At 35.3% G+C, this 19,933-nt stretch overlaps 1 protein-coding gene across 11 annotated transcripts in view; it reads right to left on the bottom strand.

Annotated features, from left to right (window-relative positions):
• The window catches only part of sick (sickie), a 198,124-nt gene that overhangs the window by 30,259 nt on the left and 147,932 nt on the right, over positions 1-19,933 (bottom strand). For 4 of the 11 annotated variants that reach the window (XM_076130294.1, XM_076130359.1, XM_076130369.1 and 1 more), the window contains 13 exons: positions 12,215-12,389; positions 11,803-11,940; positions 11,597-11,650; positions 11,343-11,508; positions 11,018-11,110; positions 10,701-10,854; positions 8,934-9,047; positions 8,174-8,362; positions 7,670-7,696; positions 6,201-6,307; positions 3,855-3,983; positions 2,231-2,328; positions 1,996-2,070 (listed from right to left, as the gene is read on the bottom strand). In XM_076130294.1, the coding sequence (XP_075986409.1) occupies positions 1,996-2,070; positions 2,231-2,328; positions 3,855-3,983; positions 6,201-6,307; positions 7,670-7,696; positions 8,174-8,362; positions 8,934-9,047; positions 10,701-10,854; positions 11,018-11,110; positions 11,343-11,508; positions 11,597-11,650; positions 11,803-11,940; positions 12,215-12,389 (1,519 nt within the window). The remainder of the gene's footprint in view (positions 1-1,995; positions 2,071-2,230; positions 2,329-3,854; positions 3,984-6,200; positions 6,308-7,669; positions 7,697-8,173; positions 8,363-8,933; positions 9,048-10,700; positions 10,855-11,017; positions 11,111-11,342; positions 11,509-11,596; positions 11,651-11,802; positions 11,941-12,214; positions 12,390-19,933) is intronic. The other 7 variants (XM_076130314.1, XM_076130304.1, XM_076130378.1 and 4 more) reach the window with 7 other exon arrangements.

Raw genomic sequence — 19,933 nt, 5'->3', positions numbered from 1 at the left:
GTCAATTCGAAAGTGATGGGCTTGGACTTGAATAATGTAACTTGCAACTGGATGTGGGGAAAAACTTCAAGGTTGGAGATTAGAGACAGGTTTTAGACGTGTGAATAAACATACACGGTCGCTACACTTCTAAGAACTACAACATAAAAATGTACATTAAAAGGATTGATCAACTCTTTAACTGGCGTAGATTAGAACGTCCTTCCTTGAATAAGAAGTCTGCTAAGACGTACCTATTAAAACGTCTGGGCTTCGTATAAGGCAATTGATAATAGTGCAATCGTCATACAACTAAATGTTACAATGCAAATAAATGTCAGTTATCTGGTCAGAATCGGCGACACAAGTTCAACGTTGTCACTCGCTTTAGTCGCCATATTCGTTCGCGTTTATAGGCGCTTTGTCATGTCCGACTCGAGTTACAAGAGATCTCAGATAAATTACTTGACAATGATAAATCTTTAAGGCCTTGGAATCATAAGCTAGATGTATTTATAATGAGAGAACTTAGTACTGCTTTATCGTCGATACCCTTTAGTGAAGGGTTAGAATTCGAGTGAGTAACTCGCCTTTGACTTGGACATCGTACGTTTCAATAGATAGCGACGGTGGCAGTTGGCATTTGGCATACATTCTCAAAGCCCGATATGGGAGGAAACGGGCGAACCGGCGTCTCACGGCCGCGCGGACCTCTGATATTATTTACTGACCCCTAACTTGTGACATTCCGTCTCAACTCTCTTAAAATGGATTTAAGGGCTACGATAGGTTATCGGTAACGATATCCAAAACTTGAGAGATAATACAAAAAGTTTATCGGGCCTTGGGAGCTGGGTAACATGACCGCGGAGTGAAAGTATAAATATGAACTTGGGGATCTGTAGGCAACCGCAATGCAAGTTATGAAACTCGACGACCACAAAATTGGATATGACAATGTATAAATTACATAGTGCGACTAAATAAAAATAACGGTGCTAGCTAAGCATCAGTGAGCATATCATCACCGAGATAGCTTTACAAGGTGGTGAGTAGTCACTATTTTGTTTACGAAGTTAGTATCGAGTTTCACGTAGGCGTTGGTAGCAAAGGTATTGTGACAGCCTGTTGAGGTGGCATTCAAACACAAAACAATAGATCTCGTGTTTCGTACTTGATTGGCTTCTGTGGGACATTGAATAAAAAACTTATTCTATGTAAATGGGATCTAGATGATCGGAAATTAAATAGTGTCGCGGCATTCTAGGGTAAATTGTCTTAGCTAGAAGGGATGTGGTATTTCCGCAGTCAGCGCCTAGGCCCCGGTGCCCAGTAAAGAAGTAGTGACACATCATTTTACTATGTAGATTTACACACTCGAACAGGATATCTTTAACTGATCAACTGTATTAGCTGAACAACTTCTGGTGCGATCCAATATAACATGTTTGAATGAAGGCATAAAGAAATCACCGTAAGAACTGTACAAGTGGATGTAGTGCTATTTATAGAACAAAACTTTAAGAAGGGGTTCTTGGAAATAGTCAATAGTGTCGTTAAAGTTTTTATCATAACATGATCATTACGTAAACAAAATCTACTTTTCACAAAGTAGACGATAGGCTAATGAGACAAAAAAATGAGAGCACATTTTTCTAGTAAATTCTTCTGTAAAAATGTCACTTGTACATTCTGGGACAACACTAAGAGATGACTAAACTATGATAATGCGTGTTTTGTAACGATAATAACGCACCTAATTTGATAACGCTAACTAACTTTACACATGCCATAAACTACAAGACTTATAAAAATGATAATTATCAAGAGAATGTCGAGCTGCTATGTTTTAAATGTTTTCCCTAATTAAATAAACGTTGCGTTAACGAAGTTCCACCTAATTAAGGTTTTTAAAAGCACGTAGGTACGTCGCTTTCACTGAAAGGAAAATCGTAGAATCTCGTTTACCGACCCGCATCATTTTATGAACATTAATAAGTAGAAACTGGTACTTACATTAGTTGTCAGTTGTGTGGTCAATGTGTGCACTTTTTCCTTGGCATCTGCAAGTTCCCGTCGCAATTTTCGCACCTGAAAAAGATATAGAAACTATATTTTTGTTCCAATTTTATTTTGGGTAAGTAAAGCGGATTTTTGAATCGGGATTTTGAAAGAAATTGTTTATGACAATTTTTATTTTTATGGGGGTTTTTAAAAGCGCTAATTAAGAATTCAGGACTCGATCACATACACCAATGTCGTGTACCTCATGCGCCTGTCTCTCTTCGGAGCCAGCGCCGGCTGCGAGGGAAGACGCTGTAGACACCAGGGACGCAGTTGATCCATGTACTGTGTGAAATAAAAGTTAAACTATTTAATATTCATTCTAAATGGTGAAAAGTAAAAAAGATCTCATGCAAGTTTAATCATTGTTGTACGTCGACGTTATAAAATTCAAATATTCAGCAACATCTACATTGAAAGATGGATTTCTCCGAAAAATGCTAAACCTTCGCTTTTTATCTTTACCATCAGAAAAAACAACAAAAATATGGTAAGTAATTGGTAATGCAGATCATTTTAAAATAATATTTAGATTGCATTACACTTTAGGCAGAAAATACGACAATATGACATAGGAACATACGTAAAGTATCAATTCAAGTGGGAATGGGCACATAAACAAACTCAATCAACAAATTGATAATAGAATTTAATAACTCTACAAATTGTTTACAAAAATCAATGCGAGACTACTCGACACCGTAATTTTATCAGCGTGGAAAATACTCCCAAATAATCAACGTGAATTTATGTTAGTATTCTATATGTGATGCAAGCCACATGTTTGCGGTTGCGACATTACGGCTTATGGCTGCAGCGGACATCTGCTTGGTATAAATGATAGCAATGACCGGACTACAGGGAAAGTAATATGGAGCACTTAATTAAAATAAACTGTATTTATTTCTTGGTTTGTTTTGCGTGTGATTTCTTTTTTATGGTTGCTTAACAGTGTCGGAGGAATACTGAGGGTAAATATGGGATCGTAAACATATTGTTTAACTAGAAGTTTAAATTTTAATAAAAGTTTTATGTAGGAAATAGGTACTGTCTCAAAAATTTCGCCGCTAAAATTATGTCGATTCTTTAAAGTATTTTCCGTTAATTCGTCATACAAAAATACCCATTTCTACAACCACTTTTTTCCCCAAAACAAGTTTTTTGATGACGTCAGGACTGCATTAAAACTCATCTGTCTCTACAAAGACAATAAACAGTCTATTATTAGTAGAAGAATTTAGTTAGAAAACCCAAACTATTGTCTCAACATCTATTGTCATTTTGCATTCATTATCTGAATAGTATTACTTTTTTTGTATGGACAATGCACCTGTTTTATTATAGTTTTGTATTACTCACCGAAATACTCATAGCTAGTTGCGTTCTCAAAAACAAGCAAATCTTTAGCGTGGATATTCTGTAGTCTGTAGATCAGTCGTCGCTTTGGTAGTTTTTGAGGGGATTGTCTCCGTGCCTAGACTACTCAGGGCTATCACGTATCTCAGTTGGCAACTACTTGAAAGCCTCTATGCTGTACATTGTTTTCTCCCTTATATTCTTTTCGTTTTATTTCATAAAATACAACTCCCGCACTAAGAATTGCTCTTGTGTCGCGGAGACTTTAACAAACAAGAAACAACGGACACAAAGTACAGCCAGACCCGAAACAATTATTTGTTGATTGCACAAATTGTCAACTGAGATTCATGATAAGCCCATTAAACCATGTCAAAAGCCTTCGGGCGGCTTGAACGAGTATGGCGCTATGTTGCTCACAAATCATACTATAAATAAAAATAATAAAAACTCACCGTCATCGTTTTTCTTAGGATAGTGATGTGAATGTCTCGGTGTGTGCATCACATTGCCGGGCTGATGAGTCGGGCTTAGTGCTGAGCGTGGAGACGGCGATGGCGGTTCCGATACACCGTAGTTCAGACCTAGAGAATGTTTGTATGGTTAATTCTCGAGTTAGGCTTCCATTGATTAAAAAAAAATACTTCACGTTTTAGATACTATCGAATCGTATGGACGTTATGGACTACATTTTTATTTTATAATTCAAAAGACAAATGGATCCTGTAACAAGTCATACTCGTCATTCTTAATATAAAAAAGAAACGTTATTTACTTGATTCCCAAAAATAATCTGTACCTATAAGTTTTATAAATTCAGAAGCCTATGCCTATTTTTATGTTTTTATTGTTATTGTAAGTTTTTCGGTAGGCGTTTTCGTGGATAACTAACGCCATCTATCGAAATGACTCGTAACTTTATACTTGAAAGAAAATATTCAACTCTAATAGAAATGATTAAAAAAAGCATTAATAATAAAATGATTATTGATTATTATGCTTAAACAATGTTACCTTATGTATATGGCAAGTTCAAAAGGTTATCAAAGGTCAGGGTCCTCGTATAAATATGAGTAATCAATCACAACTTATTAAACTAAGAGCTTCGACACGCTTGGGAAAATGTCAGGATGTCGATTAATCATACTACTATGGCCAATTAATTATGCACGTATTTAAACTATTTTCGCCGACAAAGTGCTATTGGCATTGTAGTGAATTAATGACCACGTGTATAGGGAAGTTTGAATATGCATGCAGTGTAAGCATTCCTTTGCCTGATAAATATTGAGATTGTAACAGCTGACAATGTTATCAAGTTAATGTAACTAGTTCGCAGTGCGGTAATTCGTTATCTTAAGGGAACGTTTATGTCTGACGGAAGATGCGTCGGGCGTAACTTAATTTGTATGGGCTTGGCACCGACGCATCACAGGTTGAATGTGAACGGTGAAGTGTTTTTCTATACATTTGTCTTTTCAGGCGTTGCGCGACCGACAATACGCGACGTATGTTCCGTCAGATATGAACGTTCCCTAAAATCTTAACTAACTTTTATTTGACTGCCTCTGTGTTCCGGTAATAGTGTAAGCTAGGCAACTGCTGATCGTGATTTATCCTTGAATCGGGTAAAGTACTGTTGGTCTTTTCTAATTTAAATTAGTAGTCCGGAGTTTGGTAACGTACCGGTATTGCAATAGGCTTTTCTCCTATTAAGTACTTGGGACTAACATTGTTAATGGCGAAACGTGGGTGAACTTCATACACCTCTACCTTCATCTTCGGGTATAATAGGAAAATGATGTAAGTACTATTATACATACATGTATGTAAGAAGTAAAATATAACGGATACCTTAATTGCTTCAATATCCGCTAGGGGTGCAACGCAATTAAAAGAGGAGATCTCGGAGTACAGAGAGTTTGAAAGGCACCGTAAAACAGTAAATTGCAGGATCTGAATGTAACTTAAACATAAATAAAATCACGCCTCTTTTATTATACTTATTAGTTCCCACAGATAAACTGTATAAATGGTTTCGTGGGAATTAGATGATTGTTATGATCTATAAATAACTAATATTAAACTCAACTTACTGTAACTTATGTTTGCAATTAATGCTTTTTGCTATTACACTGATTGCGGAAGATGTATTTTATATCAATATACAGTTTCCACTAATCATTATTTACACTTCACCAATATTATAGCATAGTCTAAAACATGCAAGATTCCTTCACGATTTTCTTCGCGGTTGAAGCGTGAAGTAATTAATTTCTACAATGCACATGATTTCTAAAAGTCAGAGGTCGTGGCTAACGACCGTATATTGTTTGTCGGTAGCGATATTCATAAGAACACAGTGTAATGAATGGATGAACATTAATTTTGCATGCTTTTGGTAGCCTTCAGATCACTAAACAGTAGCAGGAATGTTTGCTTTCTTAAAATATTGGGCTTAGTCCGATAGATGGCGTTACTATATTTAACGTAAAACAAGTCACTTCTAACTGTACTTCCAGAACGAGAGAAAGACTTTTTTATACTACTTGCCCTTTATTTCCCGATAGAGCAAATAGCACGCGCTTTATTATTTTTGGTTAATATACTTATCGAACTAAGCTTTAACCTGCAGATATTAATAATTCGCAAAGAAAGCAACCCAATGAGAATAGAACATTTACAAGCAAAAGGTAACAGCAATTGGTATAATACCATTTTATGTGAACCTGTATCTGCGAGCTCAAGAATGTCATACCCTACTGTTTAACGGTCAATAAATGGGGTTTTCATTCTCTTACCTTGTCCTGCTGGTCCATACTGCACAGGTAAACAATAGTACGGCTCGTAATCACTCTCAGAAGACCGCTGTAGCATCGACGGGTACAACTTCTCAGACTTTGTTGATCTGCAAGCACAGATTCCTTTTAGCTTTAAGTATGAGGCAGTTTGACACGAACTACGAAGAAGCACATTGTTTTGTACACTGCTAGATATATATTATGTATTTGGTGTTTTGTTGCTATGGTTGAATGAGAAACGAAAAAGATAATAGAGACTTCTGTATATTATGACGTCATCAAAGTTCTCTCATTTTGACATCTGTAGTTTGATTCTCTATCACTATCAACCAGATTTTAAATGAAAATCTGATCAGCGCCTCTAGCGGCCGTCGAAGGAACATTTTTGTCAAATTTTTGATAGTCGACAGTATCGGCTGTAGAGAATCGCGGTAGCGTGCTCTTAGCGGAAACGTCCTAATTTAACTTTTCTTCAACAATTATGTTTTTAATGGGATTAATATGAGTAATCACTTTATATTCGAAGGTAAACTGTTTTAATAATTAGACACGGATCTTGTCCCAGTAAAAAGTAAAAGAAGGATACAGTAAATCGTAATTTTATACTTAAATTGTCCCGTCATCGTTTCTCATTCAATCCATGATCACACGACGAACTCCAACGTGAAAGCCCTTAGTCGCAACACAGCACAATATGGCACAGCATACGATACATTTAGCGATTTTACACTTGTACAATAAGAAGCCCGTATTTAAATGTTTCTTACTCTATTTATTATATGCTGTACAATTTATGAACATAAAATAAGTAGGTAGGTACCTACTATTGAATTGACCAATGGAGTTAAGTACAATGAATATTACAAGGGACCTACTTTTCTTTTCTAAAATAATGGTCAAGTACTAATCGTGAGATATACATAATGATAGGAATTACTATTTACTGTGACCATTCCTAAGTGATATTCCATCAATGACGGGTCAGGCTGTGCTTATGTACTGAGAAACCGTGTAACTTAAACAATAATTCCTTATATTTATAGCATATTTTAAAACGTGAATAAAAAACGAACATAATCGTGAGCGAATCATACAGTGGCATTTGAAAAATGAAGTGTAATTCGTAAATTAAAATTAACAATAATTGCTCCGTTCATATTATCTATAGACACCGTAGTTAATGGCAAACACAGAAACAGCACAGACAAGTCGCATAACTCTATTTTGCATTGTGCAATCGAGTAAAAAACAGGCATTTTACATAAAAAATTTAACGACGCGGAAACATTATACATACTTAGCAGTTGTAAGAGGCTATGTCTGTGCTGTAACGTGCTGGCCAGGTAATATGTCTATAGATACGAACGGTGCTCAAGCCGTGCCATGTTCAAAATCATGCAATAACTCTTGTAAGTGAAGCGTGCCACCTTGAAGCCAAAACATGAACAAAGTTCCATTTCGTGGCATACCTTGGAAACGTCCTATCTCTGAGGTAGCTAAAATGTAACCAATAACACTTACATCATATTGCGTTATAACCACCTACCGATATACATACGAATACATAACAATGAAGAGAAGCGTTAATGAATGTTGAAGTTAGATAGAATAGAAGCATGATAAGTGGAAATGTGATAGGGAGTTGATTATTAGGGAATTTTACACTTTGATCACCAAACCCAAATATGTTTTTAATAACAAATACATATAAAGTATAAATAATTATCAGATTTTTGTTTTAATTACCCGAAGACATTGTTATCTAAGGATTCTAGGAAACAAAAATATAACACACACATAGTTGTCTAACATTCTTACCATAGGGAAAAAAATCCTTTTAGTTGGGGTGATATTATAAACATACATTTTTAATAATACCTTCACCTAATGAGTGACATGACAACCCCTTATCTACAACAGTCTAACAATCAATGCACCATTCTAAGTAGACACCAATATAAAGGGGGACCCACCTAATACTGTTGCTCCTGTTTAACCTGGAGCCCTGTGCGTCCCGGTGCATGATGAGCTTATTGTGTGTGAGTGAGCTGCGGTGGTGTGAGTTAGGGGAGGTGTGGTTGTGCGCCTGCGCCGAGTGCAGCGACGTGAGCGACTCCATCGACTCGCCCTCGGACAGGCGCCCGCTCGCCGAATATGTATTGCTGAAAGGGGAACAGTGATGACGTAATGGCCAGCTGTATTCTGTGACGTCACTCCGAAAAGAAAGTTTAAAAGAAAATACTTTTTAAAATAAAGTAAACAAAATGTACCGAGGAGTGTGCTACAACTGGCCATTGAAAAGGGCAGAAATAAGCATGTGATGTGAATAGAATTTTTTGCGTGTCATATTTCATTAATTTTATTTAAAATAATAATACAAAATAAGATCAAATGTGCATAAATAGTAATAAAATAATAATTTGTAATCATAACAAAAATACTAAAAATATAATAAATTTAAATCGTAACATTTCTTCCGTCAAGCAATGTTAGTTTTTCGCTGTCTAAAAGCTTTGTTAGACATGTTAGAAATTGATTTAAAAAATGACACACAAAATCAGCATAATATTATAAGAATAATGAGGGAAAATGGCAATGATTATGAAACATACAATAATATTTGTACACTTATTCAACAACAATAACATACTAAAATATAGCTTGTTATGATTCATCACTTTCTTACAGCAAAACACCCAACCACATACAGTAAGAAAAAAGGTTAGTATTTACCTGTGTCTCAGCCAAGGAGCGTAGGGTATTCCATAGTCAGATTTCACTTCAGAGTATGTTTGTGTATCAGAAAGACTACCATCACTGATCTTAATACCACCTCTGGGTGCAATCCTGTAAGTCAATGTGCACAATCAATACTAACTGAAGCAAGCTGCTAATATTCCATTTGTCAAAGAATATTTTTTTAAAGTACTGGCAGTCAAGAACATGTATTGAGAGACTACATGTAAAATAAGTGACTCTCAACCAGAGAGGTTTTAACACTGATTCAAATATTCCCACGCTTGCTGATAACTGATAAAGATAAGAACTTCTTATTTGCTTACTTGTCAATATTCATGATATACAGCTACAGAATTTGGAACCCATAAAAATAATGTAACGGATTTTTGTTATAAGTTATAAATAAGTAACAAATCCACTAAGTATTTTTATTTTGGTCCTGCACACAACACAAAGCACTTCATCAGAGTGATGTTTACTCAATAAAATTGTTCACTAGTACAGAGCTGAATTAAGCAATTCTTTTAATCAATTGAAACAAGTCTCTCTTGATCCTTAATGCAGTCAAATGACTTTTAATTACATTCCTGGATTATAAGTAAAGGATTGTTTGTATATTAATATAAATTAAAACTATGTTATCTTTGTTTGGGGACAGAGGTCAAATATTGATAGTTGTAAAAATATTGATATCAAACAAGGAATTCATTATGCATAAGTACAAGTTTATCTGTTGAATAACTCCTTTCATTCTATCTATGAGAAAAAAATAAAACATTGACAGGTGCATAGTGTGTATAAAGTTCTATACAGCTGGTTTAAATATTTATAAGGTGATCCTAACCATATAATAACAATATTATAATCTTATTACAAGTAGGAAAAAGTTATGACAATCAAAAGTAAGTTGTACCCTAAATGAGTGCCCAACTCACATTTAGATCAATAGTAAAATTCAATATTTTGGGCCACTATTTAATGTAAATATTATCCTACTTAATACAAAAAAAAACATAAAAAAACACAAAGAAATGAGTCCAAATTCTGCCCTGTACTTCTAATTTCAAGATCATCATGATCCCCTGGGTGTAAAAGAGAGATCCATCTGCTCATCTCACTCTCTCTCATATACCCCAGAGTATTAGTTAAACTGTTTAATTGCTGATGTCAACAGCACAATTGTCTTACATACAACCATTGATTTGTGTACACATCAGCTGTGAGGTAATTCCTGTTCAATTACATGTAGGAGTTCTGTTAAGACTAGACAAATCTAGTATGTACATAATGCTATGTACCTACATATTATTATTTAATTATACATGATATGTTACTATACTAGGTTAAGTAGGTGCCCTAGGTAACATAAATTTGTTTTTTTAATTTGAAATGTGGATTTTAAATGATTTGTTTTCATACTATGAATTTTTATAATGATTTTTTTTTAAACTGTTTATAGCAAAATGCATCACTTATATGTGACTTGGAGGTCTATCTAAGTCTTTACTTCAGTAGAAACATTAGAACTATTTGAACAAATAGCTTGCTTACATATCTACTAAATGTTCTAGACTCGGAAATTGACTGAAGTGAATTCAAGACTAATGATTTACCAATCATTAATAAGAATCACAGCCTTGCAGTTAATTATGTTATATTTTCTTAACTTTCTAAGGCAGTCAATCAACACACAACTAACCATGCATACAAGAAAACACAATGGACACATTCCTTATGCAGCTGACTTATACAGTTATTTACCTGTGATGATGAAACAGTGCAGCGAACTCGTGGGTCCCAGGTTTGGGCAATGACTGTGATCCAAGGAGTCTCTCTCTGACTGAGGCTGATAGCTGCGCTGCCGCCGTCCCGCCGAGTGAGTATGATTTCGGGCCAATTCCATTTTCTGTACCGCCAAAAGTAAACATTTTTGTGATTCTAGAGCACTTTAAGATTGAATAAGATGATGGTGAATAAAGAAAGAGATGGGGAAGGTACATTACTTAATGTCATTTTAAATTAAAATGGCCATCCTTTCAGGACACTAGAAAGATATTATAAAATTTGTATAAACTTACTGTGAATCTGAAGATCCTGTGTACAAGTCTGTGTTCCTCCTGATACCTTGACTTTAGTTCTTGGCACTGCAGATACTTGAGCCGTTCTTCCACCTAGAATTAGAGACATAAATTTTAATCATCTAATTTAAAGCTGTACTTTAAAAAAAAAACAAATTATCAAATGTAAATAAACAAATACAATGTCGTTAGTGTCATCGCACATTTCCCGCCATCTTGGTCTGTCAAATATTGTTTTAAAATTTGACGTTTTATGTTATGTTCAGTAACGAAGACAACAATAAATAAGACTCAGAAGTTTCTAATACAAATAAATTAATATTACCGTGTTGTGGAGGTCCATTGGACTGTTGCGCTGGTTGTTGCACACCATTTTGTCTTTTTACGTAGCCGAAGTTTTGAGGCACCTTAGCTTTTCCTGACGAACAACTGCTACCGTTACCTCCGCTCGATACACTGGATGGCCGCGAAGATCCACCGGGTGACTGAAGCTAAAAGTTATTTATAAATAAAATTCCTCAGCCGTAGACACATACAAATCAAATATTATATTTAAATTGTACTAAAATTTTAATATACCTGTGATCCTCCACCTCTTGAAGGATGTTGACCAGACGAATTTGATGCAGCATACTGTAAATGAATATTTTTTTTTATTAGCGCTAATTCTCATTCATACTTTGTATCTGACTTATACAAATACAGGCGGGAGAGTTTACCGCCGCATTAGACGAATGAGCAAAATTTAAACATCAATTTGCTGAATAAATCGAACTGGAAATTACCTGCGGATGAGGAGCGATGCCTAACTGTTGTGCAGCAGTAAGCTTCTCGCGCTTGTGATGTTGTGGCGAATGATGACCAGCACGTCTCTCACCTTTGCGTCCATGCGAAGGACTCGGTGGCGCTGGTGCTGGCTGATTCTGAAATATTGAAACAACGACACATGTTAAAAATAAAAAAAAATACTTAATACCTCTTCTTTAAATAACAGATTCAAACGCTTTACAAGTTACATAACAGGAGTTGAAAATAATAAAACGTTGTTTTGTTACTAAGAAGTTGCAGAGAATATGATATTTCCATTTACAGTAAAGCTTGGTAGTTTGTCTTTTAGTAATGCCAACCAGGTCGATTGCTTGGCACTTACTAGTTTACTTAGTTCCTACTAAAATATAATTTGACACGATTTCTTACCAATGGCGGGGCTCCCACTCCGGGAGAGTCTGTATATTTCTTCCATGTGGTGTCTTGCCGTGGTGCTGGCGGCTGACGCTCGGTCTGCTGTCCACAGTCAGCTTTGCTGCGCGTCCGCCCCACCACGCGATACACCACGCCGCTACCGCCCTCCATGCCTCTACGACCGCCGCGTCTATAAACAAAAGCGCAGATTGTTATTGTATTATCGATATTACTTTGCAAAAATGATGGAATCTCCAATTAGAAGTCACCCACATTTTAGTTATTCAATAGCAAATAAACGCCTTTGCAGAGAAGTTAAAACTATCTTTGCAGAACTAAGAGCACACGCACGATAATCTAGTACTGAATTCTTCTACTGATTATTAAAAAGACGGATGTAATTAATTACTTACAACGCGCTAACTGCTATACTTATACGATACATAGACGTGTTGGCACTTTGTAACGCTATACATCCATTAGACAATAGCTGTGCCTTTTAATCTTTTTAGTCAATTCCACAAGCGCTTGATGAAAATGCCGATTGCAGAGAGAGAATCCTATAACTTCTATTCAACCCTGTGATTAAAAAGGTCCAGAATCAATTAAGTCCCTACCGAATAATTCACTTCGTTCGATTTATTACGAAATGTATGGACGCCCTTTACCAGACATTTCCATTAAACATCAATAAATAACTTTTATAACCTTGAAAAATGTTGAAGATGAGAATAGCATCCGGAGGGTGGCACAAAAACATCGTCTAGGTACTTATATATTTTTGTATGTATGACTTTATTTTATACACGGAGTAACGTCTAACATCGATGTAGGCGAAGTCCCTCTGCTTAGTAATCGCAATGAAGGGTTCGCCTTCCCTCGTGCATGAGTCAGAGCTGAGAGCTTTAATGTATAAATAAAGCATTACTTAACATTCACGGAAAATTATAATACAGCTTTCTAGGAAGCAAGGAAATAAGTTGCAGAAGTTTACTTAAATAAACATCACTACAATAACATTTATTTACAGCGAACTGATTTATACATATACTTAATGAAGATAATGTCGTAATCGTGATCTTTCTTAGATGAAAATTCTAGACCTCTTTAAATCTGACCGGTTGAAAACGGATTCAAGACACTGTCCAATTAGTACGTACTTAACTTGATTTAACCGTCCTTATAACTTGGACTCCGAGCGCTTGCTAATAGTGTTATTTTTAATCAACCATTCAGCGATCAGTCTTGTTTTCCTTTTTCTAATGCTCGTCGTCAGACTAATTAGATAACTTCTACTTCATTAGTCATTTGTTTTCTTTCTATTCTCCGCACAAAGCCCTTATTACAGTGCATTCCTTGCGAGCACCCTCCGACCCTACTTTGTTTACTTCCACAAAGCCTTTGACCTCTCGAACATAATCCAACGCAGGTCAGGATTAAAGTATTTAATCTTCGACAAGCTTGGATTTGTTCACTGAACTTTTTATTTTCTATTTTTTTTATAGTTGTATACGTATGTTGTATATTATTGCGTATGAGATCAAAGCAGATTGGACGTAGGGTGGTGCAGAGGCGCGGCTTGGCTGAACAAAGGGATTGAATTGATGGCAACTGATAAAAGGGGTGCTCTGTTCTCCTATGGAGACGAGCAACATGTCGTTGCGACCTACTTTGAAGGATATATCGGGTACAACGGGTACACGTATAAAACATTTGTGTTAAACAACGGCCCTTTTCGCTCAGTAATCTCATTCGTTCACAAATGCTTTGCTTTCAGACTTATTTGATAGCAATATAGTACAGTCACTTTATTTCTTGTAATCTTATTTGCCTACGAATAAAACGTTTTTGTAAAGCTATGTATCGATTCCTAAATCTACTATTTCTTAGAACTTACATAAACTATTAATCTTGTTTGTAATGTCAACGACCCTAGTTTCGATACTTATCTCACCTACTTAATAAATTGATTTTGTAAGAGCGCATTGCGGCTAGAGGCTAATCTACAACACACAGTTTGAGTAATCACATTATTGTCATTTAATCGTGTCTTTTTTCAAGATCTACTGACTTAGTTCTTTGAATGTTGGTTCATGCTAGTGAACAGTACTATAAACTAAGGAATAGATATACCTAGCTAATTATAACAAGACGAGTAGCTACCTAATAGAGCTAAAGAACGCTTGTATTCAGCATGAACATTAATCACTCTTTATTACACTCATTTAGGATCAATGGAGTCTTTATGTCGAAGAATAGAGTTCGTTTATTTTTAACTCATGTAAAGAGGTCAGCATCGGCATACTTTGATAAGTGAAAAGGCAATGTTAATCATCAATTTTATCGAGCTAGTGCTAAGTGCTCAGCTCATTAAAATGTTTGCTGATATTTCTTATCGTAAAAAAACTTTTATTGGATATCAAAAATGTCTTAAAATGTGTTCCTTAACTTTACCTAATGGTTTAAATATTTCAAACCGAAACATTTATTTTGCTCAAGAACTAAAGAAAAAATCTATTAGGCTGCCTCAACAGAATAATGATAGCAGTTTCAAAGTAATAATTGTTTTACGCTGTTGATCGTAACCAATCTTTACAAAATAAGTTACTTCAGATAAGTTTGTTGGAGCACAATTTCGGAGATTTCAGCCCTCTGGTAGTAAAATAGGGGACACAATTCCTTACCCCGCAATAAAGATTACGATAAGAAGGAAAAGTACATCAACTTTTTTAACTTTCCAGTATTTCCGTGTTCCACTTACTGTAAGTGCCACAATTACATGGAGTGAGAAATGCAGCCCTCGGAAAAGAAGGAAATGGTGCCGAGAAAATTGTTCTTCTGTCTTGAAGGCAGGTTAAGCAAACTGTAATCTATTACAGTCAGAGGCGAGCCTTTGCGGTTACAAATACCGCAGTGTCCTAGTTTATAGCTAACGAGATGCAGTAATCTGTTTTTGCATTCTATTTTTGGATAAAAATGTGGTATCGCTTCACCCAGCCCTTCGCTTGATATTAGCTATAATTAATTTTTAAATGGCGCCTGTCTTAAAGACGCGACCACAAATTAAACAGATGTTACGTCTCTCATTCGTATTGCGATCAGTATTTCATTTTAGATTCTCGGATAATTTAAATAAGTGGAACATTTTCACATGAAGAGGTAAACATTTTCCTCTCCCCGAGTCAAAGACAAACACCGTAGTACTGAAGTGTCGTCTTACTCAATGATAATGACTCTACTTATGTAAATGTGATCTTCAAGCCTAGCGACTTTCACTAATGGCTATAAAGTGAACCCACCGTTTAATGTAATCGTGAAAACATACACAAATAATATCAAAGATTATTTCGTACTGGCTTGATTTACATTCTTATGACGATTTTAAATTGCGGCACTTCATGTAGGTGGTTTATAGACTGAAAGTTAACTTCATAGACTCCAAAAATTTGGCTATAACTATATTCTCTGCGACAAAAGGAACACATGATTTTTTTTATTTATTACTTTCCGCAGTGAAAAATGTAATGTGCCAAGTTTTAAAACCTCTTGCTTGTCTGGCATTAAGCCATTCCAACTACCTCTTGTTTACCTTACCTAATGGCCTCTTGCCAACTTATAAATCATGATATATAACGAAATGTAACTTTTACTTGAACAGTGACAACGGGCTAGCGTCACAACATTCCGACAAACATAATTGTAGTTATTAATATCTTGCTTAATGCGGATGAAACATGTGTTATGCGGTTCGCCATTCGTGACAAAAACATTTTATGCTTTGCGATATTTTTAACGACTGATTTTGTAATACAGTGACTACGAACACAAGGTTTATGGTTCGAATCTCGGGTCTAGGCAAAGGCTATAGGGATTTTTAAATTTTTCAATATTGAGTTTGGTTAAAGATGCCTGGTATAGTCATAACACGCGTTGACTAGCAAAAGAAAACTGTATTTTATACATCTCTGCTTATACGTTAGGGTGAAGCAGATGTGATGTTATAAAAAAGACATTATTATACCTATAGCATGAATAATAAATGTGCTTACGTATTTATCGATTACTACGAAGTGTTCTGTTGGTTTCCAAATGTCCACAAACTAAAGTAAGTACAGGACATGTGTGTACAAATGGGTTTTCCGTCACACTGTCTAAACATTCTAAACTATAGGGTCGATTCAAACAAATTAGCTATCGATTCACGGGAATTACGAATTGATATAACGGCTTATATCAGTATCGGTTTGAAAACTAAATTATTTGGTCAATTGCTTTTACAGTAAAGCTCTTGTATACCTATAATGTTTCAATGCAAATTAATATTCGATTTTACGATTCTGTAGCACTATTAGCGTCTGCGTTGAATAAGACAATTCTATATTTTTTTATATAGCCTATTACTGTCCTACTGCTGGGTAAGGGTCTCCTACCTAAATGAGGGAAGGGCTAGACCTTGAGTCCACCACGCCCGGAGGCCAAGTATGGGTTTGGGACTTTCTAATAGTATTAATTATTAAAGGTTAGTAAGGTGTGATAACAAGGCTACTTATTAATGAAACAGACTAATTTTAAAAACATCCATTGTAACACCTCATGAATTAAACCTTAGGGAAAACATAATATACATGAACACGCTCTGTCTTCGTTGCAAGGGGAGATAAAAACGCAATCAGACAGTTAGATCGGAGCGAACAGGGCGTTCTCTCATGACAATTAGTAGCGAGACTGATAAAACGTATAGGCAGACACGCAATAATCGTAAGGTGTATGAACCCCCCTTGCTTTGGCTGTTGTCATTTGAAACATTGGCGTCTTAATGAAAACTGAGCGCCCGAAGCCCCGCACTAATGATGACGGATCTCCTGAAAGGAACAGTCTCCTACGTTCCTCATTATCTATGAACCGAGCAGCTCTTTCATTATTCTTTCCATCCTAGCTCATCATTATTTTCGTTGAAATGATGAATGCGCTTTTGTACTATTTGAATGTATTCGACGTGTTTTGTTTGCAAACACGATGCACTTACATGAAATTAAAAAGTATCCTTGAAATGTTGTTGGCGTTTTTCAAAACGAGATAAAGTCTAGACTGTCCTAACTGTCCTTATTTTTATTTTATCTCAAGAGTATAGCACACCCAAGAGATGAAAACACTAAGAAATTTTCAAGCAGTATGACATCCAACAACGAACGAAAAATTAATCACATATTTCTCAATATCCTCAAAAATAATAATATCCAGCAAAGCTCTCGTCTTTACTTAATCCATTTCAACTCCAAACAGACACTGTTTTTGACGAAATTCATCGTAATGTTAAATTTCCAATTAGAAGTTGTCTAAGTTGTCAGCCAACCATCACAGTATCATAACAAAATTGTGTTTTGTTGAATAAATTCAGAGAAATTGTGAACTAAGTTTTAATATAACATATTGAAATGGCGATAACGAAAGTCGAACAAACAGACTCGGAGTGGAGCGCTGAAAGCTATTCAAACCAACCGGATTTCCTCTCGGTGTGCCAACGTATTTCAACTTCAATTCACTCTGTTATCAACTAAAAGTGTGGCTTTTGAGATACCAGATGCTAGATAGTTAATATCTATGAAATAATTGAATATCTTCCTAGCTTTTTGTGACTACAACAGTCGTAACATCACGTCGTTTTAGAAGTAATGTCATACCTACTTATCACATTTTAGTGTTAAAGCAACGATGGCGGACGAACGAAACAATTGTAACGTTTACTAATTTGTGCTCGTTTCTTGGTTGTTTGCGTTATCCAGTGATCATTATTATATGACAAAATAAATATTTAATAATATGTATTGTAATTATGAAATTTCCCTTTGCTGCAAATAAACATGATGGCCTTTAATTATCTAGACGATTTATAGTCTTCTCATAGAAATTAACAAATGAAGGCTAGCTTATGAATAAATAACAAAGATTTAAATCCTTAACTAGCCTGAATCGAATATATTATTATTCAATTCCTTTGTTTAGACACTTAAGTTTAACATTGATACGGAATTAAGAAACGCTTCAGCTAATTCTACTTTACACTTAAATTATTCTTTCGTGATTCATTTACTTAAAAATACACCAATGTATGTTTCTAAATAGTCTTTTTAGGAATAACGTACCTTCTCAAAGCATACTAAAGGATATAAAACATAGATGGGACATAGATATACGAATCACACTTGCAGAATTAACTCCTAAGATACAATACTAAAATATCAAAACTTGTTTAAGCGTAGATTACTCTACACATTTATTTAGGAAAGTAAACAGCTTAATAAACAAACTTTTTCAATACTTCTATAACGAAAAAGTTTAATACAACAAATGTTTTGGTGGCTTCGTTTTACGTAACGAAAACATAAGAATTTTCCTCGCAAAAAATCTTTCTTAAGTGTCATAAGTAAGTACCTACGGGTCCTACACTCGAGAGAAAATCTACACAGCTTACATTAAGGCTTAGGCAATACTCGTTTTTTTGATATTTTGTTTTATACGTGAACCCTGAAAAGACCTTCAATATCGAGTGTCTCGGTTCATTAATTCCGATCGGGAGCGAGCTTCTACGTCTACCCCTGCCCGGCTTACCCTTGTCAAAGTTAAGACTTGTTACACTTATAGTTTCTAAGTGACACATGTGGATTTTCTTAGACTTATACTAGTTCCTTCGGAGGTAGTAATTAAAGTGCCAATCACTTTATAAAACCCGGAGATAGATAGCGTTTATCTTGCACTAGTTTGATTTCAAATAGACTCTACGTAGTAATCTATGTAGGCTCTGCGAACCTATATCTTAATGCAAATTTTATCGCCATTATATAAGAATATTTAATTGATAAATAATATAACTAACTTCAGCTTGATTATTATGAGAAAAGTAAGGTAAATAAACACGCAAATCCTAAAGTAAATAGTCCTTTCACCCCGACGACTCAGACGCCAAATGCAGTAAATTATTAATAAGAAAATTGTAGAGAGACGATTGCAGGGTGTTAATTATGTACTTGAGAAATACCTGACGTGCAAGACAACAAGTTATATCCAGCGCCCGACTTTGCCTCATTAAAATTTCAAGCAGCGGAACAAACAGCGGAACAGGCATTCGCTTTGCAATATCCGAACACGGAATTTAAAACTTTTGCAACGGGAAAAGTCCTATATTGTTACCGTTTTTTTAGATTTTCCGCCTGCCGTTTTCCAACTGTTACGGTACAGGACTAAATACTGCTGTTATGAATAAAACAATGAATTCTTTTAGAACTTTGCTTGTTTTATAAAGCAAATGCTTACCGGTTGGAAATATGAAATGGCGATAATTTAGGTCACAATTGAACAGATATTAATAAAAATAGCTACCGTGTTTTACATAGTAAGTCGGATAGCTTCTGAAATGATTCATTATCAGTTAAACTAGAAAAAGTGATGTAATAATCTTTTTGCTCGAATAGAAAGTGACATCTGGCACTTTACAAAATTAACAAAGTGTCGTAAAAAATCAACTTATCGACCATTTTTCATGTTATTGTAACTAAGTTTGGTCTGAATTTGTAGTCCTGGTAAAAATGTTGCTAAAAGTACATAAACTCACAGAGACTCAGATAATTTTGTAATCAATTCGTCTCTATTGACGCATCTATTTATGTTGAAGTACATAATACAGTCAATCATGAGTTCAATCACAAATGTAGCATCAATATACTTTAATAGAGTCAA

The sequence above is a fragment of the Anticarsia gemmatalis genome, chromosome 2 (genome assembly GCF_050436995.1).
Source record: "Anticarsia gemmatalis isolate Benzon Research Colony breed Stoneville strain chromosome 2, ilAntGemm2 primary, whole genome shotgun sequence".
NCBI lineage: Eukaryota > Metazoa > Arthropoda > Insecta > Lepidoptera > Erebidae > Anticarsia > Anticarsia gemmatalis.
The sequence above is the reverse complement of the archived record's forward strand: the minus strand, read 5'-3'. Positions and strand labels throughout refer to the sequence as shown.